General features: G+C 35.3%; 3 protein-coding genes and 1 non-coding gene across 7 annotated transcripts; 1 reads left to right on the top strand and 3 right to left on the bottom strand.

Moving 5' to 3' along the window:
* The first annotated feature begins 2,652 nt into the window (after positions 1–2,652).
* LOC130987268 (small nucleolar RNA snoR111) lies at positions 2,653–2,776 on the top strand. Its single transcript, XR_009089658.1, has one exon. It is a non-coding gene; the product is annotated as a small nucleolar RNA snoR111 (small nucleolar RNA).
* A 2,158-nt stretch (positions 2,777–4,934) lies between these two features.
* On the bottom strand, positions 4,935–7,188 carry LOC130985827 (tyrosine-protein phosphatase DSP1-like). Its single transcript, XM_057908975.1, has 6 exons — positions 6,956–7,188; positions 6,519–6,812; positions 6,341–6,434; positions 5,588–5,645; positions 5,467–5,510; positions 4,935–5,383 (listed from the first exon to the last, which is right to left on the bottom strand). The coding sequence occupies exons 1-6, from the start codon at positions 6,976–6,978 to the stop codon at positions 5,204–5,206; spliced, it is 693 nt and encodes a 230-aa protein (XP_057764958.1). The 5' UTR covers positions 6,979–7,188; the 3' UTR covers positions 4,935–5,203.
* A 1,606-nt stretch (positions 7,189–8,794) lies between these two features.
* Positions 8,795–17,282, bottom strand: LOC130985826 (E3 ubiquitin-protein ligase COP1-like). Of its 2 annotated transcripts, XM_057908973.1 has the most exons (13): positions 16,649–17,282; positions 15,038–15,115; positions 14,363–14,518; positions 13,455–13,802; positions 12,919–13,076; positions 12,778–12,843; positions 12,026–12,104; positions 11,664–11,819; positions 11,476–11,574; positions 10,391–10,495; positions 10,110–10,289; positions 9,227–9,337; positions 8,795–9,147 (listed from the first exon to the last, which is right to left on the bottom strand). In XM_057908973.1, exons 1-13 carry the CDS (start codon positions 16,946–16,948, stop codon positions 8,977–8,979), a joined length of 2,007 nt encoding a protein of 668 aa, XP_057764956.1. In that variant the 5' UTR covers positions 16,949–17,282; the 3' UTR covers positions 8,795–8,976. The 2 variants fall into 2 exon arrangements, with proteins under 2 accessions (XP_057764956.1, XP_057764957.1); XM_057908974.1 differs by lacking the exons at positions 8,795–9,147; positions 9,227–9,337 and having other exon boundaries at positions 10,372–10,495; positions 16,649–17,149.
* A 3,811-nt stretch (positions 17,283–21,093) lies between these two features.
* LOC130985825 (ubiquinol oxidase 4, chloroplastic/chromoplastic) lies at positions 21,094–25,455 on the bottom strand. 3 transcript variants are annotated; one of them, XM_057908972.1, is made up of 10 exons: positions 25,041–25,410; positions 24,392–24,596; positions 24,061–24,154; positions 23,127–23,242; positions 22,552–22,660; positions 22,175–22,243; positions 21,898–21,969; positions 21,764–21,811; positions 21,599–21,680; positions 21,094–21,510 (listed from the first exon to the last, which is right to left on the bottom strand). In XM_057908972.1, the coding sequence occupies exons 1-10, from the start codon at positions 25,205–25,207 to the stop codon at positions 21,507–21,509; spliced, it is 966 nt and encodes a 321-aa protein (XP_057764955.1). In that variant the 5' UTR covers positions 25,208–25,410; the 3' UTR covers positions 21,094–21,506. The 3 variants fall into 3 exon arrangements, with proteins under 3 accessions (XP_057764955.1, XP_057764953.1, XP_057764952.1); XM_057908970.1 differs by lacking the exon at positions 21,599–21,680 and having other exon boundaries at positions 24,392–24,590; positions 25,041–25,455; XM_057908969.1 differs by lacking the exon at positions 21,599–21,680 and having other exon boundaries at positions 25,041–25,404.
* Between the last annotated feature and the right edge of the window lie 1,651 nt (positions 25,456–27,106).

Raw genomic sequence — 27,106 nt, 5'->3', positions numbered from 1 at the left:
TCACTTTTAGTAGTGAAAGAAGGGGTCCAAAAAAGGAAAATTCACACGTTTGTGGGACGTAGCAAATGGTAAAAAGTGCACACTTTTAGGGAATGAGGGAGTAGTATATCAAAATTAATAATCTCAAAGATGATTAACCTTATTCTATTAGGGGACGTTTACTTTATAGGATTAACCTTGAAATATAAAAATAGTAAGGATAATCTATTGTTTACTTTGATGGATTGAAACTTTGGTATATCCCTATGCCCTTGATTATTTTTATCGTGCGTTTTGCTTAATTCCTATCCAATTGTGATGAAACAAAAACTACACCCTAATTAAAAATTATAAGAACACTCGGATTTTACGTGGTTCGATCATAAGATCTACATCCACGGTGGGTCTTCGGAGTTTTTCACTATATCTCAAAAGTTTACATATTACAAGTTGGTGAATGAATCGCCCCTTGACTAATGACAATAACTTCTATTTATAGGCATAAAGCAACCCTAAGGCCTTTAGGCCCATAAACTCTAATAATTGGGCCTACGCCCTTCTTTACATTAGCTTCGGTCTTTGGCTTGAGTCGTCAACGCTGAGAACCGAGGTTGGGATGTTCATCTTATTGCTGCGCAGGTAGGCTTCTTGTTGGCTGCGCAAGTAGGCTTCTTGTTGGCTACGCAGGTAGGCTTTTTCAGCTGGTTCGAATGATTAAAGCAGGATTCTCCCTTTATCCATGTTGAATAATCCTCTTTAGCTACACAGATAAGTCACTTTAAGCAGCGCATGTAAATTCTTTATCAAAATATTGGGGATCTTCGGTCCAAGCTAATATTCCTGCATTATAAGCCTTAATTGGATAATAACCATAATGAATAAGTATAAATAAAATGATGTTCAGAGCTGATGAGTATTTTGCTCCTCATCAAATTGAAAGAGTGAGATTAGAGAAATCCTACTTTTAAGGATCAAGCATTTTACCAATTATGTAAAGTAAATGCTCCTTTAAGATGCGTTTTCTTTGGTTGATAAACTTATCACGAAAAAACGAAAGATAACAAAAATTTATCACTTTAAATCTTTTTTTTTCTTTTCACTTCAAAACGATAATATTATCACACAATAAATAGAAGGATAATATTATCCTCATTTGAGTGGAAAGAAGGAATGAAAGATAATAGATTTCGATTTATTGAAAATGAGAAAAAAAAATTAAGAGATAATTTTTTATTATTTTTTATTTTTTCAAAATAAATTTATCAACTAAAAACAAAATACTTTAACAAAAAAAATTTCAAAATAAATTTATCAACTAAAGACAACACACCTATTCTCACAAAAAAAAAGACAACACACCTTAGTAAAAAATAGGGCTGGGAATCGGGTCGGGATCGGGTACCCTACCCGAAAAAATCGAGTACCCGATCCCGAATAAGACCAAAACCCTAAACCCGACCCCGAACCCGAAAAAAAATCGGGCACCCTAATACCCGACTCGGGTACCCGAGTCAGGTATTTGGGTACTCTAAATTACCCGATCAAAATTGCATCTTTCAAGTCAAACTGTGAAAATCGGGTATTAGGGTACCCGAATTACCCGATTTGAAGCAAATTCAATTTGAAGCAGCCAATTCAGCCTAAAGGTAATTCTAACAAAATCGATGTAGCAAATTTTACCAAGAATATGAGGAAATCGAAATTTTAACAACAGGTTACAATATATAGCTTAATTCTAACAAAGTAACAAATCATCTCTAACCACATTTACATGGAAATCGAAATCTGTATGAAAAGAAGAAGAAGAAGAAGAAGCTCAGCTGTCGACGGTCGTCGGAGCTCGGAGGCGGCACAGCTGCTGTAGGGCGACAAGCTCGGCGGCGGAACGAGGGCTCGACTGTGCGAGGGTCGCAGTGGGACTGACGATTTGTGAACGACGGCGACGGCCGAGGAAAATGGCGACTGCGGGCGGGCGAGGGGCGCCGCTGGGTCGCCGGAGACGGGAACGATTTCTGGAGTGAGGGGGGGCGGGAGTTAGGGCTGGGATTGGGATTTGAGATTGAATTTCAATTCAAAATGGGAACTTGGGAAATGAGAAGGGCCGAAGGGAACTAGGGAAGGGAACAGGACAGCTGTTTCATATTAAATTTAATTAAATAAATTAAATAAATTAATTCGGGTATTTCGGGTATACCCGATACCCGATTTTCTAACACCTTAAATACCCGAACCCGAATTTTTCGGATATAGGGTACCCGATACCCGATTTTTTCGGGTCGGTTAATCGGGTACCCGATACCCGATCTCGAACTTCCCAGCCCTAGTAAAAATTATTTAAAAATTAGTGATTTAGATTTGGAAAAGATAAATTGGAGTAAAATTAGAATTTCGTGTCGTTGAACCCTAAATTAGTTTGCGCCGTTCAGTACTAAGTTGGTTGGTGGGGCAACGCAAGGGGCATTATCGTAAATAGCTATATTAGGGACTTAGGGTTCTTTTATACGCTGAATCTGCAGAAGCCTCTATATAAACCCTAGCTTCCCTATGATCAAATTAGTCTCCGCCGAATACCTCTCTACTCTCAGGATCTGTCAGTTCTGCGTTAAGAGCTGTATTTCTATCTATATTGAATTTTTTGTTTTTATTTTCTGCTCCAATCGCCTCTACTCGTAATTCATGAACGGGACGGTATTTTAATATCGTCTCGTCGTTGAGGAAGAGGTATAACAACGTCGGCGAGATATCGTTTCATTCGTCATTTGTCTCCGTTGACGAATCGATTGTTGCTCGTCCACATCTTTTTCATCTGTTGATTTGTTTCTTCTCAATTTGTTGATTTCGCCTGTTTTTGGAAAAATAGCTTTTGCCGCTTCGTAACTTGAAATGGACCGAGAACGGAAAAACTTGAATCTGAAAGAACTCATCAGTTATTTTGACGAGCTTCATATTAGTTGTACATTCAATTCATTGTATATTGAATTTGAATATTTAAATCAATAAAGCTAACTAGACAACATTTGATTTTGAAGACTAAAATCGGTTGAATTATTTATTGAATTGGACCGATTTTTTAAATTTTTTAGAATTCCAATTATGTCCCTAATTTCGGATATATTTCTTTTCAAAATCATAATTGATTTGTTTTTATTCTTATACCTAATTTTCACCAATCTAAGGATTTTTATTAAAATTTTGAATTTCAAAATTCAAATTTTGAGTTTTCTTAATTATTTTTTGAATTGATTTTTTTCAAAAATTAAAGTAATTAATTTGTTTCCATTCTTATAAATTTTTGAATTGATGGAAATTAGGTATAAGAATGGAAGTAAATCAATTATTTTGATTTTTGAAAGAAAATAAATTCCAAAAATAATTAAGGAACTTAAAATTTGAAATTTAAAATTTTAATAAAAATCTCTAAATTGGTGGAAATTAGGTGTAAGAATTAAAACAAATCAATTATTTTGATTTTAAAGAAGATTATGGATGGAATTAGATTACGGACATAATTGCAAAAGAAAAAAAAAGCATAATCCAATTCAATAAAATGGTTCAACCGATTTAGAGCACTCACAGCAGAAATCTCAAACCCAAAATTATGCTCCTATATTCCTCCCTAAAGCTTCCCTATTTAATTTTAGGATCTCAATTTTATAAATGCATACACCAGATCTCCTATTTTCTACATAAAAACAATAATTATGTGTGGGCCCTACTAATTATAAGCTTAGGATCTCAATTTTATAAATCCATACACCAGATCTCCTATTTTCTACATAAAAACAATAATTATGTGTGGGCCCTACTAATTATAAGCTTAAAATAAATTTAGGGTGGGTGTAAATTTAAGATTGAATTTAGGTAGGTGTAAAAAATTTTGTGGGCCCCATCCAATTTAGGGGATCTGCTGAATGTATTTTTTTATCTCATTTTTAATTGTTTTAGCCTAAATTTAGAGTTAGTGGTGCATTTAGGTGATCTGCCAAAATTGAATGTTCTGTTGATAATTTTTCATTAAAAAAAATACTAAAATTATATTAATTTTTATTTATTTATTTTAGCTTTGTAAATAGAGCCGAATGTTAATATAAACAAAGCCTAATTTTGCTATAGTATAAGATATTTTAAATAATTTTTTATTTTATTTTTAAAATATAATAAAAACATATTATAGATATTAGATAATTAAAAATAAAGTGAAAAGAAAAAATATTAGTTTGGATTAGTATTAATGAGAGTAGAAATTATATAGAACTTTTTAATTATTTTACTTTTACTTTTATGGACGTTATAAAAGAACTTTTTAATTATTTTTGAACTATATTTCACCACTTATAAATATTTCATTTACCCTTACTTTTTATCTTTTCATTACTTCCAATATTAATTAATTAAAATATTTACTAATATTAAAAAGTTGGATTGATAGAATTTGTCGAAATCTATTGCAGCTAGAATTTTGACCGTAATCCGTTCAAAAAAAAAAGAATTTTGACCGTAATGCTGCAAACAACTGTTGAAAACTATTCCTATTAGATCTTTGACTAAAGACAGATAGCGAGAAATTCGTGAAGAGGGCACGGATAACTTTGATCACGGATGTGAATATAATTCTAATACAAGGGCGGTAAAATAGGTGTTACATATTGTTGGTGGTATCATATGTGGTGAGCTGGGTATTAGTTGATGATGAACATATAACAGATTCATTGTATTTTTGTCCTTAATATTCATTCAACTTATTCGATGACAAATTAGTTAGGTTTGTAGCAGTTGGGTATATATCTTTTCTGTTTCTTCAGTCAGAGTTCGCTTCGGCCTCACATCACATGTAAATGCACAAAAAAAGCAACCAAAACGTCTCAACTTATCTATACGAACTACCTAAAATTTCTTCATTGAGAATATTCTAATTCCTTAAGCCTGTTTTGGTACACAATATGAAAGGAAAGATATGTACAATGTCACTTCCTGCCATTTGATTTAATTTTTGTTCCACTTACTCATTGCAGCACAGCTGAAAAAATGTGGGCAACAATGAATTCATTTCGATAGTAATGAGCTATATCTATCAAGGAATAATCTCTCTCAAAAAATGAAAAGAAAAAGGTGAAAAGTAGTATTTCTCTCCTCTAAAATGGATTATCCCAGAAGAGTGGGGTATATTAAAGAAAGTGCAATGATCTCCCACAACAGGAAGCAAGAATCACAGCCTTCAGTATTGTCACATATACGGAGGCGAGGACGCCAACTTCTTTATTCTGGAAATGTCGAATAACTCCATGAATCTCTGATCTGTAACTCTAGCCTTATCAGCAGCAAACCTCTGATACTCGTCAAAAATTGAAGCCAGGCACCAATTTTGCCACTTCCTAAGGCATCCCACGAGACAACCAGTCCGGTGCTGCATTCAATAAAGCAGGATAAGTTAAAAAAACCGAGACATCATATCATCAAGAGTGAGAAATAGAGGAGATATACAAGTACCTTTCCTCGCTTGCAGTGGATTAGAAGTGGATGGTTTCTTTCATCTGCAGAGGATGTTTGATTAAAGAGACGCCAAAGCATGAAAAATAAGATCTCATAAAAATTCAGAAGTAGACAATACCTAATAGCACTCTCAACGCACAAACAATTAAATCCTCTGGGATGTTTACAAATAACTCCTGCATAAAATAGTTGTATGTAAGAAAGAATAATGATTCAAAGGCAAATGATATGGTGCTATTTAGGTCATTTATGAATCGTAGGGGCAATGTTTAGCTCTTACTCATACAAGTCAATAACATTTTGTATTAAAAACAATCTTCCTTCAGTATTCAATCACTTGATCCTTGTCATTCTAAGTAACGAAGAAAGCTTTACAACAAACTCTAAATTTCAATCAGATATAGAAAATACACTAACTTAAACCATACTTAGGAACCTTATTTCATCATATATAGAAAATTTTCCAAATTTTTACAACAAACAGCAATACAGAAGACTTCTTGCACAAAGATCAAATAACATTCATTATAACAGTGCTTCAGAATAACAACTTAATGTTGAAATTGTTCTTAAAATCATCAAACAAATCAATAAAGAATATTGGATAAAATCTCTAAAGATTCACCAGAAACACATTGAATACAATATTACCACACAGTTAAGAATATAGATTTGATTTCCAAGACTATCGAAGGCAACAGCTGATTGACAATTATCGTATTCAAATATCAAATCTCTGCTTTAATATGAACTTTTTTGGAAAAGAAACGAATTCACAAATCATCTCTTGTATTTCTCTCCTCAAACCAAATTATCCACCCCAACGACGCCACGCAAACATAAATTATGCGTGATTTGAATAATACTATACCTTAGATCCTTCAAGGCCGAACTGAAAAAGACGAATTCCATTCGCATTGAGAAACTGCATATTCTCTTCAGGATAAGGCTCCGGACATAAGTATCTTCAATATCACGAAAGTTTTACTTCAATATCACGCGAAAAAAGTATAAATAATAAATATAGAGGCAGTTAAAATTGAACCAACATGATCGATCGAAGGCCTAGGGTTTTCAAGAACGGAAAGTTAGCAGCGTCAGGGAATCCGGAGCGGTATATTCCGTAATCCACCATGGAAAAATTGAGCGGAGGCACGAATAGATGGTCTTCAGCGTTAACGTCGGCGGCAACGGAGTTTTCCGGCGACATAGCGGCGGCGGCGGCAGGCGTGGCGTGAGACGGTTGGACGGTTTTGAGGCACATTGGACCGCGGCAATTGTGGATGCTCATATCATTCGCATGATCGGACCGTGAAGAATCGGGGACGGCCGCGGACAGATGCCTATAGAGAGAGAGAATATGAATCCGTATAGGAAAAGGGGAGAATATTGTTGATTTTTGAGGAGGAATAGGATTTGGGAAATTTAGAGAGGGTTTGATTCCTTGGAATCTAAAAAGATCCAATCGTCAAAATAGAAGACTAACCCATTCGTATTTCGTATATGCATTGTTCAATCGCGGCTGCCGACTGCCTTTTAACTTTACCTTTGCACCCAAAAGCCAAAGGGAGTTGCCACTTGCCCTTATATAATCAAACACTAACTACACATTCAATTTTATTATTATTTCACTGGATTCTCTTATCGAATTTCTCTTCAAATAATCATCGTAACTACAAAACATAAGGTGAAGGATTATATATTAGACTCATCCAAACGGCTGCTTCTTTTAACAAGATATCCAACTAATTACGACTTATATTCCAGCGTGACTTTCAAAGCCACTTCCAAATTAATGTTGCTGAGACTATTTAAACCAACATCCCTTTACATAAGTTTATAATTTTTTTAGATAAATTAATAATTAAATAAGTAAATTAAATACTGTGTGGTGGAGTAAATAAAACGATATAAATACACATTCACGCAAAAACAAGCTAGTGGTTTCATACAAAGCTTGATTGGATCAATTGTGGATTTCGATTACATAAAAATATAACTAATCATTATGAATAATAGAACGCTAACAACTTTTTCAATTTAGGTACAAAATAAAGTTGGGGTGTATTTGCTTTAAAGTATACAGGAGAGATAGGCTATATTTATCACATTATACTTTATTTATTTTGATGTATAAAAAAGTTCGGGCAAGTTGTATAATTTTTCGGGCAGCCCTTTATTCCTCGAGAAATGAATAATTTTATACCTAAGAGAGGGTGGTATAATTTTATACCACCCTATAAAGAGTGGATAAATATATTATCCTTCAAACCAAATAAGATATAACAAATATGTCCTCCATTATATTATCCCACAATTTAGAGGGATAAAAACCAAACGCACCCTTATTATAAAGTTTCATCCACTCGTGGGGATATGGATGAGAAAGGGTCATCTTTAACATGATTGAATAATTCAATATCATTACTTGATCACGTAATAATCTAATTACTTAGTGCGATTAGACAAATCATGGTTAAGTAGTGTCAACTGTCAAGTCTTTGAATTGAGATTCATCCTCCCAAAGCTTTTGGATTGAGATTCATCCTCTCAATGCACGTAAAAAGCAATTAGAGTATCCATATTGGGGTTACATAATAGCTTACTTGATGAGAAGGGAATCACATTATGTAAAGATGCAGCATTAGGATTACATGATAGTCTACATGACTTTTTTAGTTTTGATTTTTATGTTTTTCACTTAAATTTAATTGCTCAAATTTAAATAACACATTTTACTAATAATTAAAATTCCATTAAAATGAAAAACCTAAAAATTATTTTTTTTAAATAAAAAATAAAAAATTGCACGAAAATCGAGGCAGTCAAAGCTGCATATTCAAATTCGATTTTTTTTAATCACAACGCGCCTAAATTAAAGGGTCGAGTGTAGCCCTCGTGTAAGGGAGGGCTGCATCGCCTTACAAGATGCGAGCTCTACACGAGTAGGCCGCCATCGTGTAAACGATGCGGATGCTCTTAATCAAGTCTATATTACTTCATCGGATTATATGTTACTAATACAAATAATTATATGGTTGTAAGATTATTTTTTTCTTTGAGAAGTAAATGAAAATATTATATCAACCATCAAGATCATCTTTTACAATATCTTTTAACCACGTAGGAAAAACTTCCATCCAAACAACAGAACTTGGAACTACTATCAGCAAGCTTAGCAAGAAAATGAACCCCCTTATTCGTGGTTCTTAACATATGCGAGACACCAATCAAAATTGAGAAAAATTGTCTTCCTTCGTCAGAATTGGTTAATTTTAGTTTTTTTTTTTTTATCTGAATGAATACTTTATAATTTTATTAAATATGAGAATGAATACTTGGTATATTAATTCATATTTAAAACAAAAAGATAAAAGTGTTGCCCGTGCTTTTTGCATGGGGGCAACACAGAATGATTTCATTTACAAACAATAATCAACTCTTACCCATGATATAACAAAAACCACAACATCAACAAAAGAAAGAGTTATGCATGCAGTAACAGTTTCAGGGGGCGAGAACGAGGACTTTTATAGTCCCTTGGCTGTTGGCTGTAACCATGGTTGGGCTATCACTTTTCCAACACACAGCACTTATGAAGTAGGACCCTGCATCTTCTTCGCCTTCTTCTGTTTCAGAATCATTGAATTTATGCCATGCTGCCGGCTTAGATATTGCCTACAAATTCACCCGTCAATCAACAATATTCTCAGTACATCAGATCAACTAAACCATATTTAAAGAGCCATATGGATACCTTGTGATAGACGAATACTTCATTTGTTTCGCTACCACATGCTATGTATTCGCTGTTCACTGTCAGCCCCACAAAGTTCTTCTCATTTGCATGGCCCCTAAATGTGCGTAGCTGCAGAAAATATCACAACAAGAATGATATAATCAACCCCAATACTCGACACATCAATATAATGTTTACTCAAGAATTATAAAGAGGAACATAAAGAGAGAAAAGAAAAGCAAGCTTTGAATGTGTGTGCATATGAAGGATATGAAACTGTCACCATATCATCAGATCACAAATATAACGAATCATTAAGCGTATTTGGTTGACTTCTTTGATAAAATATCATGTAGAAACTCTTATCATCTAATTCATTTGCAACACTGGCTTTAGTCACCATTTCAGCCATTTTACCAAGTTATAAAAGGAAAAAGACAACATTCCATCACTCATTTTTGTTTGAGGGAGCATTCTCATTGGTTGCAATTTATTATAAGAAAAGGAGAGATAAGAAAAGGTAGGAAAATCTTATCACATTTTAGTGGTCCCCACCTTTTTTTTTATCCCATGTTCTCTAGGGTAGAAAAACAGGGGAAAATATTATTACATCAATACCCATGATAATATTATCATGAATTGGAGTGAAAATGAGGTAAAGGGGATTGCCTGGAAAATTTCCTAACCTGCCCGGAGAAAATTATCCACCCTACGTAACATTTGAAAAGAGTGGAAATATGGTGAAAATATAAGTTTTTTCCACCCTTTCCCATCAGAGAGAACACATCTTAAGTGAAAATCTTTAGTAGTCTGTAAATATAAATGCTGATGGAAAGAAGCTGTCTGGAAACGTAAATGCTGATGAAAAGCTACTGACCGTAAACAAAAATTAATAACTTACAGGAACATTTTCCTTAACATCCCATAGGCGCAATGTACTGTCTGTTGAAGCAGAAGCAAGCTCATCATTGGACAGAAATTTCACATATGACACAGCCTTCCGGTGTCCGCTGAATATGTACAGCGGCTGGCTAACATTTCTCAAGTCGTAGTAATGAATGTGATGATCTGCGGAACCAACCTGCAAGGGAACCACAGCATAGAATTTCAGAAACCAGTTTCACATGGCTGCAGAGGCAGAAAGAAAAAGTATGAACTCCCACAAGGAAGCAGTGAGCATACAGCTACATGGATGCTGGATCCAGGGTTATATTTGACTGAACATATATTCGCCTTCATGTCAATATTTAGGACACTTGCCTCCTCGTTTGTACACCATACTTTGACCTGTGGAGCCTATAAAGTCAGTCTATGTATAAAGAGAATATGTTTAAATATAAACACACCAAAATAACTTCATAACCTGATACAGTTCATTATTTAGTTAGTTATCTTTTATTTTGTTATATAGAGTTAAGTTATTTAGGGATGGAATTAAGCAACGGATTAGGCTTTTGTGTGGGCCCCAAGCTATGTACTTGGGCCTCAAGTTTCTTTAGGTCTTTAAATAGCTATTTGTGAGTTAGGGTTAGTATTATCGTTTGAGTATTATTATAGGACAGTATCCGCTGTAGGTCTCGCAAGAGGAGTGTTTCTCTCTGTTTTCCTTGTTCATTATATATTTCAATCCATTTCTTCTTTGTTCATCATTCTTCATTTATCTCAATTCCTTCACTCTATCATAACCGATTCACAGCCTAATAACATATAGGCAAGTTATTGGGTCATCTGATGTCGAACAGAATATACTTTTAACCGTTAATAATCCCATCCTATTAAGGACAATTATTTACTGCATAAAGAGATTGTGCTTGGTACTACACATGAAACACCATTGGCAAGACAGGTTCCGCAGCATGCAAGACAAACTACAAGTACAGTGTGTCATCAGTTCTAGATGGTTCGCTTTGCACTCCTCCCCTTAATAGCAGTCTATCGGGATTTTTCAGGAAGCGGAAACAAGAAGAGGTTGATTCAAAGACTAATTCGATATGTGTGTCCCCTAATAGTGGTAGTTACTATTTGCCAATTCAAGTTGGTCCATTGACTTCAGATAAGATAGGTGCTTAAGTACTTAAAAAAAATGCTCCACAAAATATTTGTCAAGAAGGCAAGCAGAGAGAGATACACTATAAAATACAGAAGCAGGCTTCTGGTAATGTGGGGCTCTACAATGAAGTGCCCCTCAACTTATAGAGGGGCAGTATCATTTTGCTTGAAAAGGTTGTAGCTTTACACAGAAAAATAATGAATGTGCACTTAAATACCTTGCAATCATCACTACCAGATACAAGCATTGAAGGATCTGTGCGTGAAAAATCAACACTCCATGCACGTTTCTCATGCTCCTCGTACTCCATCACACTCTAGAATATATGTAGTGCAAGATTTCAGGATGACATCCGTTCAAAACAATAAGATGAGGAATAAATGGATTTACTGACATTGGTAGTACCTGTCTAGTAGTCACATCCCAAACAGTTACTATGCCTTCATAATCACTGCTGGCAATGTGGTTTTTTGCACACTTGTTCCAGCTTAAACAGCTTAGCTTTGCTCTAGTGGACATTTCTGCTACAGGACATTGAGAGTCGGTTGGTTCATTAACCACCTGGAGAGTAATTTTAATCCACCATTTGATGAGTGAGACCAGAGTAAATGCGACACAAAATAAAATAAAGAAGACTGCAGAACCTAAAGAACAGTTGAAGTACTACATAAACTCTATTCAGGCATATGATTACATGGTAGCACATCTAATCATATCCAGATACACTAATTGCACCACCTTTTGCAAAACTTGAAACAGCCACTTACTGATGAAAACTCGAAAATCTTGATCTGTCGTGAAACTCCAGCTGTAGCAAATAATTCATCGTCTCGATCAAATTCTATGCTGCAAGGAATGATTATTCTTTAAACTCTAGAAAACAAGCATCAGATTAAAATCACATAAAACTCCATTACTATATTTTAAAAGTATATGGGTCTAGTGCATGAATGTGAGGGACCACAGCTTCTAGCGTGTCGCTGCTCCTTTTCCTTTGAACATAATGGTATTCATTGGTTGAATAACACCCTAGCTTATAACTCAGATACTTGTAGGAAATAAAATACTAGACATGCCCTTAAGGGACTCATAAGGTACCAGAGTTCTTGCATTAAGCAATTACCCAAATTAAACAACCTTTTTTATATCCCACCAACAAAAGATCAGAAACATCACAGATAGTTTCATCTAAAATTATAGTTGAGGAAAGAACCCTACATGTTCAGCACTAAAATTCATTAATGAAATTGTAGCAATTGCAAGTAGCCACCCACCACATGAAATGTGACTCCCCAAAACTGAATCTGAACTATATCTCCATTTCGTTATAATAAAAAAAAACCTTCAAATTTAATGAGTCCATATTCACTAGTGGTTAGTTATTCTTCAAGCTAGAAAGAACTGTGCTGTGCAGATACATCTTCAAATTTTTATGAGACTATAAACCTTTCTTCAGATGAATGATTGAGTAAAGGTGATAAAATTAAATTCCACACTATATGCAACAAACTCCACTGACCTTGATACAATGTTAGCAGAGTGAAAAAGATCTCCATGTCTGAGTTCGGCAACAACCCGCAACCGACTAAAGAACTAAACTCTATTAGAAAGTGAATATGCATTTCAAAAGGAGCTGAAGGTATCTACAAGAATCTCATACCTGTATCTTGTGAAGGTTGATAGAACAGACTGAAAATCTTCAAGCCCTACAGAGTATCCTTCTCTATTTAAACTCAGGGAATCACGTCCTTGCTGCTCTGGCATTTGTTTCACCCAATACCGTCTCTTTTGCAAGTAACAATCTTGTAGGTCGTTGAACTGATATAATAGACATATAAAAGGAGGAGAATTACTTAATACAGCTAAGCAGACAGTATTAAGCATTTTCAGTTATGAGTCTTATGACACAACCTAATAACTGCGGAACTCCTATAAACTGCATTGATGACTACAATAATGGAATTGACTATACGCTACGCATATACGAGCATGCAATGAAAAAAAAAAGGACACTTAAAAGCAGTCTAACAACAAAAGATTTGTAATATTAGCTTCTGATGATGATATCTTCTATGATCACTGTTTATAAATGATTATTTTTCTCTATAACATGGCCAGCTTTTAAGTGTAATGAAAGCTACACATTATGATAATTTACAAGTCAGATGAAGAGGTTACTATCAAGGAATTACTCACTTGCGCATGAACCCTTCTCTTCCTTGCCAATACCTGTCCCGAATGAGATGGACTCTGGGTGTCTGACCCAGCATAACTATCCTTCCTTAGTAGCAAATGACTAGCAGAAGATTTTGCATCAGCTTTCTTGTTTTGAAGATCACCTGAAGTAAGGCGGGACTGACCAGGTCTGGAGGCTGTAGCACCACTATGTTTGTCAACCACTGATGGCCTTGCTGATTTTGAAGAAGGATCATCACCAAGCATTCTTAGTTTAGCTGAGTATCTATCCCTTCGACGGTACAACTCTATTCGACGTCTCTCCACTGCATGAATATCTTCTTTAATGTATTGTAGGTCAGATTGTATCTGCAGGAAAAAGGTAAAATGAAAAACTAAAAATAAGATATTTCTTCTCTTTTCTTTTCTCTGGGTTTCTTTTTGCCATCTGTGTTTAGCAGAGATAACCCTCAGTCCAACTAGACACACAAGACCAAGATATGTACAATTGTTGGTTTAACATATCACGTTCTCGATTATACGGTTCTTGAAAATTATTCAAGTTTATGCCATAAGGTAATTATAGTTGACATATCTTAAAACCAAGATACTTATTCTATTAAACAGGAAGAAGTCTTATGTTCTGGATTCTAAAATAATACCCACGCATCCAAATTATTGCATGGTACTAAATAATATTATGTCAGCGTAGTTGAACGCCTATGCAGCCAAACACGAGACTCTGTTGAAATTAGATTGGCTGATTTCTTTTGAATGATTTTACACAAACTACCTTACCTTATTCTGAAAGTTTAGTAGCCTCATTATAGTAGATAAAGATTTTCAAATGTTGTACATTCCAGAAAAAGCTTCTAATACTAAAAACTATGAACAACTAATCCATGAAACAAATGAGTCCAGTTCATCACCTCATTGAGTTCATCAAGTTTTTTCTTTCTCAGACGAAGCATAAAATCAAGCAGGATCTGTAGATTTGTTTCGGCTTCTTCTTGCTCCATTTTACTTTTTTTCTCTGAAAGAAGAGACATAAGGCTCTCGAGATCCTTCACCGACGCTTCACATCCCTGTCTATATGTCATATTAGAGTCACAATCTTACTGTAGTACATATGCAAGAGTTGAATGAACAATAAAAGTCTGAAATAAAAAATCTCCCAATTTTTAGATGGGCAATATGATGGGTAACAACAGAGTAACTTGAGTTTCCAGAATTGGTAAATGTCTTCTGAAGTAAGATAATTAAGCACTGAAATTTGAACTGTTTCAAACAATTGGGGTTTTCTTAACTAGGAGGTTTGTACAATAAACACATAGGATGGGTGGATTTAGGTAAGTATGGATATCTACCCATATTTACTTCTGTTCAGTGATAAGAGTCATTTTATATAGGATATAAGACATCAATGTAGCATTACAGGACATGCAACGTATTAGGCAACCAGAAGTCCAGAAGACTAAGGAATGGTAATTATTGGCTCTCTAATAGAAGATTTCATATGCTTGTATCAACTAGAACAAGATATCACTATCATGCTGTCAAAAGACATTGCTACTAGAAATAAATCTTATCAGCAAATAACTGACCCGTTCAAGTGCCTGGCGAAGTTGTTCCAAAGGAGTGGCAGTTTTAGCGGTTTGACGAGCTGAAGTCTTCATCAATAACTACAAGAGTACATGCACCGCATCATTAGCTCAATTCAGGATGAGACATCCCCGTCATCAAATCAGGGGAATAGCAACTAATCTCACAGAACAAACACATGCAGCTTATGAAGTAAGAAAAATCAGAAGTAAATGCTAGGAATTTACGCTTTCAAGACTTGACTAAGAACTGTATGTCACTCATTAATTTTAAATTTAGGTCACCATTTCGAAAGCAGTGTCTCGAGACATGCTATATCTTCCCGACTTCACCCCCTTCTCATAAAAATGGAAACATTCTTCTCTTAGAATAAGTGGTTCCCTAATGTCTAATGCCAGCATCACACTTCTTTTTTCTCATTGAAGTGTCTTTCATGTATTAACTTTAGTCAAGACCAAACTTCTTTAAGTTTATGGCAGGTGCAAGAAAGTGACATAACTTTGCATCACATTACAGTTCTAAGAAATGCAAAGGACAGAAAGGTGAGCAGTCTGCTAACTTGGTGCTTCTTCATGTTTTAAAATGATTGTGGTCCAACCTTCAACTACCAAATGATTGCATCCAGCATCATTGGTCACCCATAATAGAAATGAAAGAAAAAAATATAATGTAAATGTCCAAGTTTTGAATCATGATCTCTAGTTAACACGGGATGTACAACAATGTGCTGTTCTAATACTTAGCAAAGTGCAATTTAGTATTGATTTTTCATTTGTTCTAGAGGAACGAGACGAATAAGATCCTGGAATGGGGTGATAAAAAGTAAATATTTTATGGCCAGGAGAGAAATGTCATGCAAAATGAAGAACACTGTTTACTCCATATTGAGTATCATATCAATAATGATATCCAGATATACTTGGTTTGCAATACGGACAGTCAGATAAGTCATTTTGAAAATCAGCTTCTTGGATTGCGAGCGAGTAGACCAAGGTCTTGTAGATACTATAGCAGATAAAATAGATTTTATACTGTATATATATAAAATCCATATCAAGATATACAAACTCATGCATAGCGATGAGTGCAGTTTACAGTATATCTAATACCATCACTATCACATAGACACATACAAGCATACAAATAGGATGACTGCATGAGTTTGAGCAAAAGCGATGAGCGCCAGGTGTAGCATATATTATAAGACTATAACACTACAGAGCAATTGAAATAGACTTAGCAAGTCACTTGTGCCTTTGGGCTAGGGGAAAATGAGATATCTGGCCTAAACCCAAGACCCCAAATTACCAATAAAAGAATTGGCTAAAACCATAACGCTGCGCTTTGCACTGACGGAAAACTACACATAGAGATAACTTATCAAAGTTTCATCTTAATATTACTTACAGAAATCACATTGCAGAGCAATATATTCAAAATTCCCAATAGTTGGATACAAATTAGTAATTACGATAAAAAGTAAAACACATATCAAAATTAAGACGAGAAAGTGCAGCCTTCCAAACTTGGCCAATTCACCAAAAACAGTCAACTTGAAACAAACAGATGATGAATTGATTACGCAGGAAGTGGCAAAATATAACAAAACAAACCTTGTTGAGGAGAAAATTAGGGTAGAGGTGATTGGAGGTGAGGAAATGAGAGCAACAGGGGCAATCACTCTTGTTCTGAAGATGAGTGACGATACACATATAGCAAAAACTATGACCACACGCTGTGAGAAAGGCGTCCTTTATGATCTGCATGCAAATAGGGCAGAGGATGTCCTTATCCGACTCCTGCTCCATCTCCGACTGCGGCGGCGACGGCGCTCCGGCGGAAGAATCCGACGGCTCGGACTTGATGATGGTAGGCACCAGAGCGCCGCCAATTGAAGTGGTATCGGCTCCCATTTTGCGCAGAATCCGCGAAGAATCCTTCAAATTCTGGTCCGAGTAGGTCTACGTGAGGTATGAGTATGAGGGGGGGGGGGGGGGTGTGTATGTATAGGCGTGAATTTACGTGTGATTAAAGGAAGGAGAGGCGGAAACGGTTAGTGCGTGTGAAGTGTGTTATTTTTTTTGTTTTCTGAAGAAGAGAAAGACATATTTGTATGGGCGAGAAGTGACCACGTTAGGCGGGCTTTTGTTTTTAGATTCCACCCACACTCGTACTTGTAAGTTGTTATTTGTTGTCAGTCAATACCACAAACACTCTCTCTCTCTACACTCAATACTCAATTTTATTAATCCACAATTACTGTTAATAAACAAACCAAGATGAAGAAGTGAAGTGTTGAAATAACATATAGTAAAGTAAAACTTATGCTAATTCATAGTATTTAGAAGAAAGATGATTCCTTCCGCAATTTAGGAATTTGGATAATTAGTTGTAAAGCTGTGAAGGGGGATTCTTTACATTGAGAGTCGGCTAATAGTCAGACTCAGAAGATTTTCACGATTCTAAACATATTTTTGTCCTTCGCTTTTCTTCTGCCAAACTGCCACCGCAGCAACTTCCATACATCGATCGAGATTTACCCTCTATTTATTTTCTAGATTTATCTACCCATGAAAAAAGAAATACGTCCCTGAATCAATTTGCTATGTCGTTATGTGGCAATAAAATAAAATAATTCGAATCGGTAACCTAAAAAATCTATATTTGCCTTTTGTTTGGTTAGGGAGCCAGATAAGATCAAAATTATGGTAACAGAAAAAATCTACATTTGCTTTTTGTTTGGTTGTGGAGCCAGACAATATTAAAATTAGAATTTATAGGTCTCCAATTTCGAGAAATTATAGTCATTTGATTATGATTATGATTATGATTACTATAATTTTTTTCTTTTTATAAATCATTTCCTTTAGGGTTGGTCTTGCATGAACATGATCGCATAGTATACGATCGGTTATTTTTAAGAAATAATAAGGCTGGATGGCCCTATTGAACTTACAAACTCAAATTTTGACCATAAAATGAAAATTCTCAATATTTGGCCATTTTTTATGCGGCATTCCTAATCTACCCTTTTAACCCGACGGATCCAGCCCAGCTTCCCGTCAGACCCAAACCCAATCTCTCTCGCTGCTCGAGTGGAGTACTCGATCCCACCTACTCGAGTAAGGTGGGGATCGAGTATCCCACTGTAGTCGTAGGTGACTTGAGGGAGACCCAATTTTTCGGGTAAGGCACGATGACTGAAAAGTGCAGTGCGTGCACCACACGCGCCAATTAATAATAATAATAATAATAATAATAATAATAATATTATGAGTTTTTTCCCTCCATTTTTTCTCTCTCTTCTTCCACTATTTTTCTCTTCTTTTTTAGCATAATTTTAATTCTATTCTAAAAATAATCAAATTTTATTTATGAAAAAAAATATTCAATATGCATCTTTTAAATTTGTGATAAGATCTTTAATATGGTAAAAAAATCATCAACAATAAATTTAAAACGAACAAGTTATGAAAATTTTAAAATATTTTATTTTCTCTCGCTTCGTTAAAATTTTACAACTTTTTTAATTTATATTTATGTATGAAGATACTTATTTATTTACTATGACGTGTAATACTCTATAATAATAATATGTAATGTTAATTTTTATCATAAAATAATTTAAAGTTATTCAATAACTATAATTATCATTACACTTTATATAAAGTTGAAAATTTACGTTTTTTATTGAGTAATTGATGTTGATTATTTTATTTTATTTTTAAAATATAGTTTGCATTTATTTATATTTTAATTCTATTTAATATTTAAATTTATTTATTTAAACATGTTGTTAATTTCGATGTTTGTCGTGCATCGCACGGATGATCGTACTAGCAATAATAATAATTCAAATTTTAAAAACTAATGGCTCTTTGCCAACTTAAAAAAATAAAAAAATTTAATTTTCGGTCATTCGACCGTTGCCTTCTTTTTTCTCTCTTCTTTATATACTCCTTCCACCATTTTTGCATTCACCACAACCATCTTCTTCATCATTCTCTCTCAAATTCTCTCAACAAAAAATAGAACCATACAATCCAAACTACTACGACCCAAATTGGGTTCCCAACCTCTCCAGCGATTATCATACCGATTTTTTGGGTTTCAACTTGGAAGAGGAACCTCGTCAAAGCGGCGAGGAGGAAGAGGCACCGCTCGCCCACAGTGTGTCGAAGCCCAAGAAAAGATGACGGTGGAAGGCGATGGCCTTCAAAGAGAAGGTGTCGGCTCCTATGTTGGAGGAAGGAAGGACCCCCCGTCACACCTACACCCCCGAGGAGACGGACCTTATTGTCCGAATTTGGACAGAGGAGACCAACGACGCCATCCGGGGTGTCGACCAAAAGGGGAAGGCCAATTGGCAACGGATTCTCGATCGGGTGAACCCCCTCATCGGCGCCAACCTCAAACATCGCCAAATAAAGGGACACTGGGCCCGAGTGAGTGAAGATGTGAAGTTATGGAAAAATATCTGGGTGGAGACGTGCGACAAGTGGCCTTCCGGCCATTCTGATGACATGCTCCAACAGAAGGTCCAAACTATCTTCGCCGCTAGGAGCACTTCCGACCCCTTCACCTACTGAAATGTATGGAAGATGCTCCGGACCAACCGGAGGTTCAAGACTATGTACCTCGAGGGAGACGTGCATGCCTCCAAGAGGACAAAGACGTTGGAGACGGGCGACTTCACCACCTCGGCGTCGGGTGAGAAAATCACGTCTTCCCGGTCGATTGGAAACAAAGCGGCGAGGGCGGCTAAGGGGAAGGGGCGTCGGCATCACAAGCCTCGGAGGCTCCACCCGAAATCAAGGAGATGTTTGAGAAGTCTGACAACAAAATCACCCGAATCATGGAGATGTACGACCAAAGGAATGCCCTCAAGAGCGAGATCCATGACGATCGGGTCATGTTCATGAAGACTCCCGACATGACTCCGGAGCAATTAGAATGACACAAGCAACAGGTGGCGGAGATCCTAGCTCGGCGAAGGGGCGGTAGAAACTAGATAGGTTTTTTTATGTAATTTTTAATTATGTTTTTAGGTTTTTTTTAAGTAATTTTAAATTATGTCTTCAGGTTTTTTTTTAATGTAAATTTTTAGATTTTTAAAATTAATGTAATTTATTTTTTAAGTAAATTGTTTTATTTAAATTTGTGCAATTAATTTAAATGAAAAATACAAAAATCAAAATTAAAAAAATCAAGTAAATTATCAAGATATCCCACTGTGACCTCCTTACTCATTGTGGTCCCCACTTCTCTCAAGTAAACTATCAAGTCATCCCCACCGTGGATGCTGTGACAACTTCAATTGGCCTTGAAACTTAAAATGAAGGTTTGGCACTACTGCAAAGACGCCAGTAAGAGGTTTATAGGTTATGATTACATGTGAGATCATTCAAGCGCGCGAGAGACTATTGGATTATAAAGTCTGATTAGAAATTAGAGTTCATGGACGAAATTCTAGTTAAATTAGGCATATGCTTATTAGGGTTTTCTTTCTTTCTTATAAATAGTCCCCCTCATTGTAATTGTAGAGCACAATATCTTCATAAAAAATATATAATGAAGGAAATGCCTTACTTGACAATGCCCCTAGCTACCTAGACGTGGTCTCCTAGAGTTTATTTCAATTATTTGGAATTCCAAATTTCGCAATACTTGTGGCGAAGTAAATTGAGTCTAACGCAATCTTAAAACGCGTATGGTATCTTTTTTCAGAAAAATGGTTTGTTAGATCATAGAAGTGGTATTTAATGTGCATTAATTGACTATAATAATGTCTACTTCTGCACATATTTCGCAATCTTGAATACGCTATCGCAGGCTCGCAGCACGCAGATAGTATTAATGATAAGTCACATATATAATTAAAGCATCCGTCTCAACACAGTGAATCAAGGGGACTGGTGCATGTGCACTAATATGAAACATGCTAAGTCATAACAGACATATAACATCATTTGCCATAAATAAGATTTTTTTGCTTTTTTTTATGTAGTTATATTAATGTCCCTCACATGTTTAAAAGCTAAACACAGTGTAAGACTGATTTAAAGAGATGCGTTCTCCTCATAAGGCCTATATTTCAGATATTATATAATTTCCACTGATATCTGTCAATCAGAGATGTAATATTGACTAACCAGAAAATATACATGAACATGAGAAAATTGGATGCGCTAAGTCACAGCAGCACGTATTTCTTTTTCTATGCAGATTTACTTGTTCATATCTTATAATGCAGGTCATGTTTTGCTGACAGATGGTGGTTCCCTAATAGATTTCTTTATACAATCGGCAATGCCTTGGCAGTCTGCTTGAGGCAGAATACAGCCTGCATCATCTTCCAAAGCATCGGTGTAAGAGTGAGGTGATCGGAGGTTACCAGGAGTTTGACATGCCTTCATCGTCTTGCAATGTTCCGCTTCATCCTCTCTTATGTTAAAAAATACATCATATAGATTATCTGGAATCAAGAAACAAGATAGCTTTTTATCAACCTTTCAGACCTGGTTTCATCAAGGAATAGATAGATTTCAATAAAAATAGCATACGTGTGTGCGTGAGTTGGCCTAGCGGTAGAGTGGTTAATGCTTAAGACCAAAGGTCTTGGGTTCAAGTTCACCGTGGCGCGGTCTTTCAATTTTCTTATTTAATTGTTAATTTATCAAAAAAAGAAAAAGAAATTAGCATACGGCAATATGTATTAATATCCTCACCTATCTTTGGCCTTCGAGAATTGGGAGGTCTTGAGGTTTGGAATTCATCTGACAAAGTGACAGCACTTAAAAATGGTAAAACTTAAAGAGTGCAGCTTCCAAAAGAGTGATATCTAAACTGGAAGTATACTCACCAAACAAGTATAAGTCATCTCCGGTGTAATATCTCACTGCAACTTCAGGTGCAGGCAGTCTCTTCAGCTCGTCTACAAACGGACATAAGATATTTGCCCCATTAGACAGTATATGAAAACAAAAGTCAGTTAGATCAAGAAAATTAGAATTTCCCTTTGGACATCCCATTGCAGAAACTGCATGTGGTTGTATGACTGTATTGCAAATTACTCCAGAGTCCAGACTTGTGGGGCGTAGAAAGCAGAGCTCAGAAAGATACATCTTATGACTGCTTACCTCCTTGGCTCTTGATAAACTTGTCGTAAGTTTCAAAAGCATGACTCTCCACGCATTCTGAGAAGTGATCTGCAGAAATTAACCGATGTTACATAAAAGTTCCCCATGTAGCATTTTCTAGAAACTGTGCAATACACACGGAACAGGTGAACTCGCTATATATATGTATGAGGGTGTAGATACGGGGGGAAGTGTCAGGTTGTGAGAGTTTATGAATGGTTTTAAATCATCATCTGGTTTGAGCTTTAGGGGAACCACTAAACTGACACATGCTTTAAGAGATTTTTACTTCTAGAGAAACCTTGTTCCAACTGAATTAATTATAAACATAGAAGTTCAAATGCTCGGACATGTAATTGTTAGCATCAAACACTTACACGCCATTCTTGGGCTCAATGCATACATAAACACAGTCATAAAATAGTAAAAGACTGCGATGTGTTGAGCAAGGAACCGATCAACCCACCAAGAATTCCCCCCTAATTCCTGCAAAGAGATAAAAAGAAAATATTAACTCAATTAAGAGATTAAACCAATTACTCTGTCCAAGAGTCCTTACAAAAAGGCACAAGCAAACAAAAAAAAACAATAACAGCAACCAGAAAGATGAAGGGAAAGAAAATGAAAGAAAACTAAATAGATAAGCTGTAACAATTGGGAGACTAGATTGATAGGGTACTAAAGTTAATCCTTTTGAAGTTGTGCTTGGTGTGGGTGCTGTGGCTGTAATTACTCTATTAACATCACATGTGCAACCTCTACAGTGAACAGTGAAGTCACTTCTCTTGCAATAGCCATTTTGCCCTTGAATTAAAATATCAAACCCATTTTACCTGAACTACAACACATAACTCAAAGACATCTTCATGGATGAACTTTACTAAGAAGAATAAATATACAGCACAATCAAATGGAAAATAACAACAAAAGAAAGCCAGTAGAGGAATATTACTTCCATAATAAGCAAATGATGCATCTCATTCCAACTCTCAGCAAAATGAACTTTCAAGTAGTCAGCTCGTCGCCACCATCCAAAACTCTCGTACATGTGCAACACAGACATGAATGCTGCCATAACAGGAAAACAAGAACCCCAACTTCTCATTAGGTAAGAGAAAATTGAATTGAATTAAATATTTAAATATTGCAAACTACTTTTTGTAATGAAAGATCAGTGATCTGCACAAGAGTGCCATCTCTAGCACATCACTGATGAAATAGCTTATTCAGTGCTCTGTTCTTTAGCTAAACATACTTTGATACTTGATAGTAATATTTATCTTCATTCCAGTATCTGAGTCCCAACACATATTAAGAGTGTTTGGCTGAGCTTATTTCAAAGAGCTTATAGGTCAACAACTTATAAGATGTTTTAAGAGCTTATAAGATGTAGTTTTTTAAAAGCTTATAAATTGTCAAAGTATTTGGATAATTGAGCTTATAAGCTAAAGAGAGAATTTTGTGCTAAAAGAGAAAATTTTTGTTAGAGAGAGAAAATAAAAGAGAGATGAACTTGAAAAGGTATATGATGAAAATATAAACCATGGTTGAGTAATATTATAAAATGATTGTTGTAAATAAAATTATGAAAAAATAAGTTGGGGGTAGAGGAACTTTTTTTTGGGGGGACCTTATAAGATCTTGAGCATATTTTTACACCTTGTAAGCTGTTTAGGAGCTTATTTTGCCAAACATTTTGAAGGATCGTATAAGCTCTCAAACAACTTATAAGCTGTTTTAAAGAGCTTATAATCTCAGCCAGTGTCAAACAAAAATAGTAAGACAGTAGCAATCAAAATCCTGAAGTTTTGAACCATATAGGCAAGAATTCAAGCAAAGAGTTCAATCTACAAAATCAGCCCCTATAAAGTACACCAAGTCATTACCAAAATAAGGAACCCTCGCAATGGTTTCAAGAACATAAAACCTTGCATAATCCCGATCATGGTACAAAGTGTCAAGGATCTTTATCACCGAGTCCTGAAATTGTAAATGAACAAAATTATAGCCTGAAGACAGAAAACAATGCCATAAATAGTAGTACAAGACTTGAATCAGATAACACTAGAATTATAGGAAACGAATACTTCAACTATCATATCAAGTACACATGTCTTCATTTATTTAGACAACAAAACATAAACCAGAAGTAGCACATATTTATTTAGGCCTGAGTCTAATTGCAAATGAAAGAAGTTAAAGTAAATATATACTCACTGTGAGAAGAATATTGATAGACTGCTCCAGTTTTATAGTCCACTTCTCCAACCCACTAGAGGACGGGGAACCATCACTTGGCAGCGAGCCAGATGTTCCTTCTTTTTCCTTTTCTGGGAAACCTTTTGGATTAAATGATTTCTCCACGACCACTTTTTCTTCATCCTCTTGCAATATTTTAGCTAGAACTCTAACCAACCTTTTATTTTCGAATCAAAAAAGGACACAGTCAACACACAGTTCGAATAGTGTTAAGAAGAATCATGAATGCGATGATGCATATTGCCACAAATTGAATTATATATCAGATGATAAAAGATTCATTTGAACTTTATATAAATAAAAAAATCAAGCATCCTTCTTGTACATAACTGGATACGCTCGCTGACAGCTGAATCATAGCTATGCTACTTTCCCATGAGGAGTTTATCGCTTGATTTGATTGGAAACTCGAATTTAGCATAAAAGCAAATCGAAAACCTATTTTCTCTACGTAATCACTTTTAATTCAATCATACCGAACTAGCTACAGATCGATCAACTAAGAATTTCAATCAGAAACCCAAAACCCCCACTAAAGCAATCAATCACCTATATTTATAGTACCAAAGAGTAAAGGAAATTAAAATTCTGAAGCAAACGGTTATACCTGGGCCGTGGTCGCGAAGCAGAGCGATGACCGGAATCCAAACACAGACGAAGAGGGTTTGCAGAATTGCATAAAACAGAAGAAACTCCCAAACCGTTCGATTTCAGGAGAAAGGGCGGCGAAATTAAAATTCGTGAAAAGTGGAGGGGAGAAATGGAATTCGCCATTCCTTGCTTCTTCCCTTATGCCTCTATATAAGCTTGCTCATGTAAAGTGGCGGAGCAATTAAAACGGCGAGTTTTTCGCGGGTGCGAAGCAAACAGCAAATTTGCAACCTAAATAAGTATAGCTCAGTTAAAGAAACAGCGAGGAGACGTCAGACGTGTATAATATGATCTGAATATGGGGGGTGACAGTTGACACCTCGGAATATACTAAATTTTGTCCATATTAGATCGAGATATTTACCGTCGTCTTTTCGGACGCGCCGGATGCTTCCATAGTTCTATGCAAAAGGCCTAATTCGGGCTTTCATTATGGGCTTTCTATGATGAGTTTTAGGCTATGGTTCGGATATTAATGGGCCTTCTATTTTATGCAAGGGTGAATAATACTGAATAATGAATATATACATAGGCATAGCTCTCTCTCTTATTTTTCTTCACTATAGCTCATAATTTAGAAATATATATGTTTTTTATCCTTATAAAGTTATGATTCCTAATTTTAGTTTTAATAAAATAATCAATAACCCCAAAGAAATAACTGCATAACCCCAAAACATATAAAGAACGGCTTGAAGATAAGATTGGACATCAAACTTGTGAATTGTGATTGTTGCTCTTGGCTCGAACATCTACGACAATTCTGCTCTCGAATCTATTATCGATGGTTGTGGAAGTTTGCTTCAAAAGTGTTCAGATTTTAGAGTTGAACACATTCATTGAGAAGCCAATGTTGTGGTTCATAAACTAGTTCATATCTTTAAAGATTTTATTTCTATGTACGTATTGAATGAACCTCCAATTTTTTTTTAGGCCAATGAACATCCAATTACAAGGGGATCTTCTCATTATTTGATGTGTTTGTTAATATATGGCACTAAGCTTTACCTAAAAACAAAAAACAATTTATGTATCACTAGCAATTATCATGAATTGATAGGTGAAATCAGGTAGGTCGTCACTTTTTTGCCTATTATTATTATTATTATTATTATTCAGATACATGATACTCCCTCCGATCCACGAATCTTGACTCGTTTGCTATCAGCACAAGAATTAAGAAATTATAAATTAGTGTTTTAAGTGTGATGTGTGTAATTTAGTTATCTATTTTCGTGTCGTTTCTCGTTGTTTTTTCCCTTGATATTACCTAAGTTGTGGTATTTTTGATGCAGGAATTGAAAAGTTTGATGTCGAGGAAATAGAATAAAAAAAAAGAAGAAGAGATGTTTGGATAAATCGTGAAGAGCCCAACAGAGATGAGAATCACCGAGCTTATAATAGCTTGGGCTGGAATTTAATTAATTTTATCTTCTTAGCCCATTATTAAAAGTGATGTTTAGTTATTATTAGTTAATTAGCCTACAAGGTGTTGGCTTGGGCGGTACTCTAGGGATTTTATTCCCATATACATAAGTTTTTGTTTTTTCCTAGTAATGACCGCACCTTTTCCAATACACATTAGACTAGATTAGTTGTTAATTGAGTTTTTAGTTTAGCTTTAGTTTGGAGTGGAGATTTCGAGAACCAATTGTTGGAGAATTAGTGGAGTTGACTTTGTTTTTGGAGTTTGTTCATCAATTTTGGATGCATTAATTCGATTTCTTCTTAGTATTAAAAGTGGTGACTTTTATTTTCTTTTGCAATTTTATTTATTATTTAACTTCTATGATTGCTTTTATTTTAATTATGAGTAGTTAATTTCTTAATTTGGCGAGAATAATGAAAGACTCATTTATCAATCTGTGAGACCTAATTGGTTTTAAAATTGATTCCTATTGATTTCAATTTATTCCTAGGGTTAAAGATAATTTTGATTTATTTTAAGTCTGATCAACTTAGATTAAATTGGATTACAATCAATTAGCACCTCCAATCCGTAATTGTTGGAATAGGGTTGAT

This window comes from Salvia miltiorrhiza, chromosome 5 (genome assembly GCF_028751815.1).
Source record: "Salvia miltiorrhiza cultivar Shanhuang (shh) chromosome 5, IMPLAD_Smil_shh, whole genome shotgun sequence".
Taxonomy (NCBI): Eukaryota; Viridiplantae; Streptophyta; class Magnoliopsida; order Lamiales; family Lamiaceae; genus Salvia; species Salvia miltiorrhiza.
The sequence above is the reverse complement of the archived record's forward strand: the minus strand, read 5'-3'. Positions and strand labels throughout refer to the sequence as shown.

What these genes read in the sequence shown, in the direction of transcription:
- LOC130985825 (XM_057908969.1), bottom strand. Translation starts at nt 25,207, where the DNA reads ATGGCGAATTCCATTTCTCCCCTCCACTTTTCACGAATTTTAATTTCG. An exon ending in TGCGAGGGTTCCTTATTTTG is followed by an intron (nt 23,243 to 24,060) that starts GTAATGACTTGG and finishes CTGTTATGGCAG; the next exon opens with CATTCATGTCTGTGTTGCAC. An exon ending in AGATGACTTATACTTGTTTG is followed by an intron (nt 21,812 to 21,897) that starts GTGAGTATACTT and finishes TCACTTTGTCAG; the next exon opens with ATGAATTCCAAACCTCAAGA.
- LOC130985827 (XM_057908975.1), bottom strand. Translation starts at nt 6,978, where the DNA reads ATGCATATACGAAATACGAATGG. An exon ending in TCGGCCTTGAAGGATCTAAG is followed by an intron (nt 5,646 to 6,340) that starts GTATAGTATTAT and finishes TATTTTATGCAG; the next exon opens with GAGTTATTTGTAAACATCCC. An exon ending in TGCGTTGAGAGTGCTATTAG is followed by an intron (nt 5,511 to 5,587) that starts GTATTGTCTACT and finishes CATCCTCTGCAG; the next exon opens with ATGAAAGAAACCATCCACTT.
- LOC130985826 (XM_057908973.1), bottom strand. Translation starts at nt 16,948, where the DNA reads ATGGGAGCCGATACCACTTCAATTGGCGGCGCTCTGGTGCCTACCATC. An exon ending in TTCGCCAGGCACTTGAACGG is followed by an intron (nt 14,519 to 15,037) that starts GTCAGTTATTTG and finishes ACATATAGACAG; the next exon opens with GGATGTGAAGCGTCGGTGAA. An exon ending in GATCCAGCATCCATGTAGCT is followed by an intron (nt 10,290 to 10,390) that starts GTATGCTCACTG and finishes GTTCCCTTGCAG; the next exon opens with GTTGGTTCCGCAGATCATCA.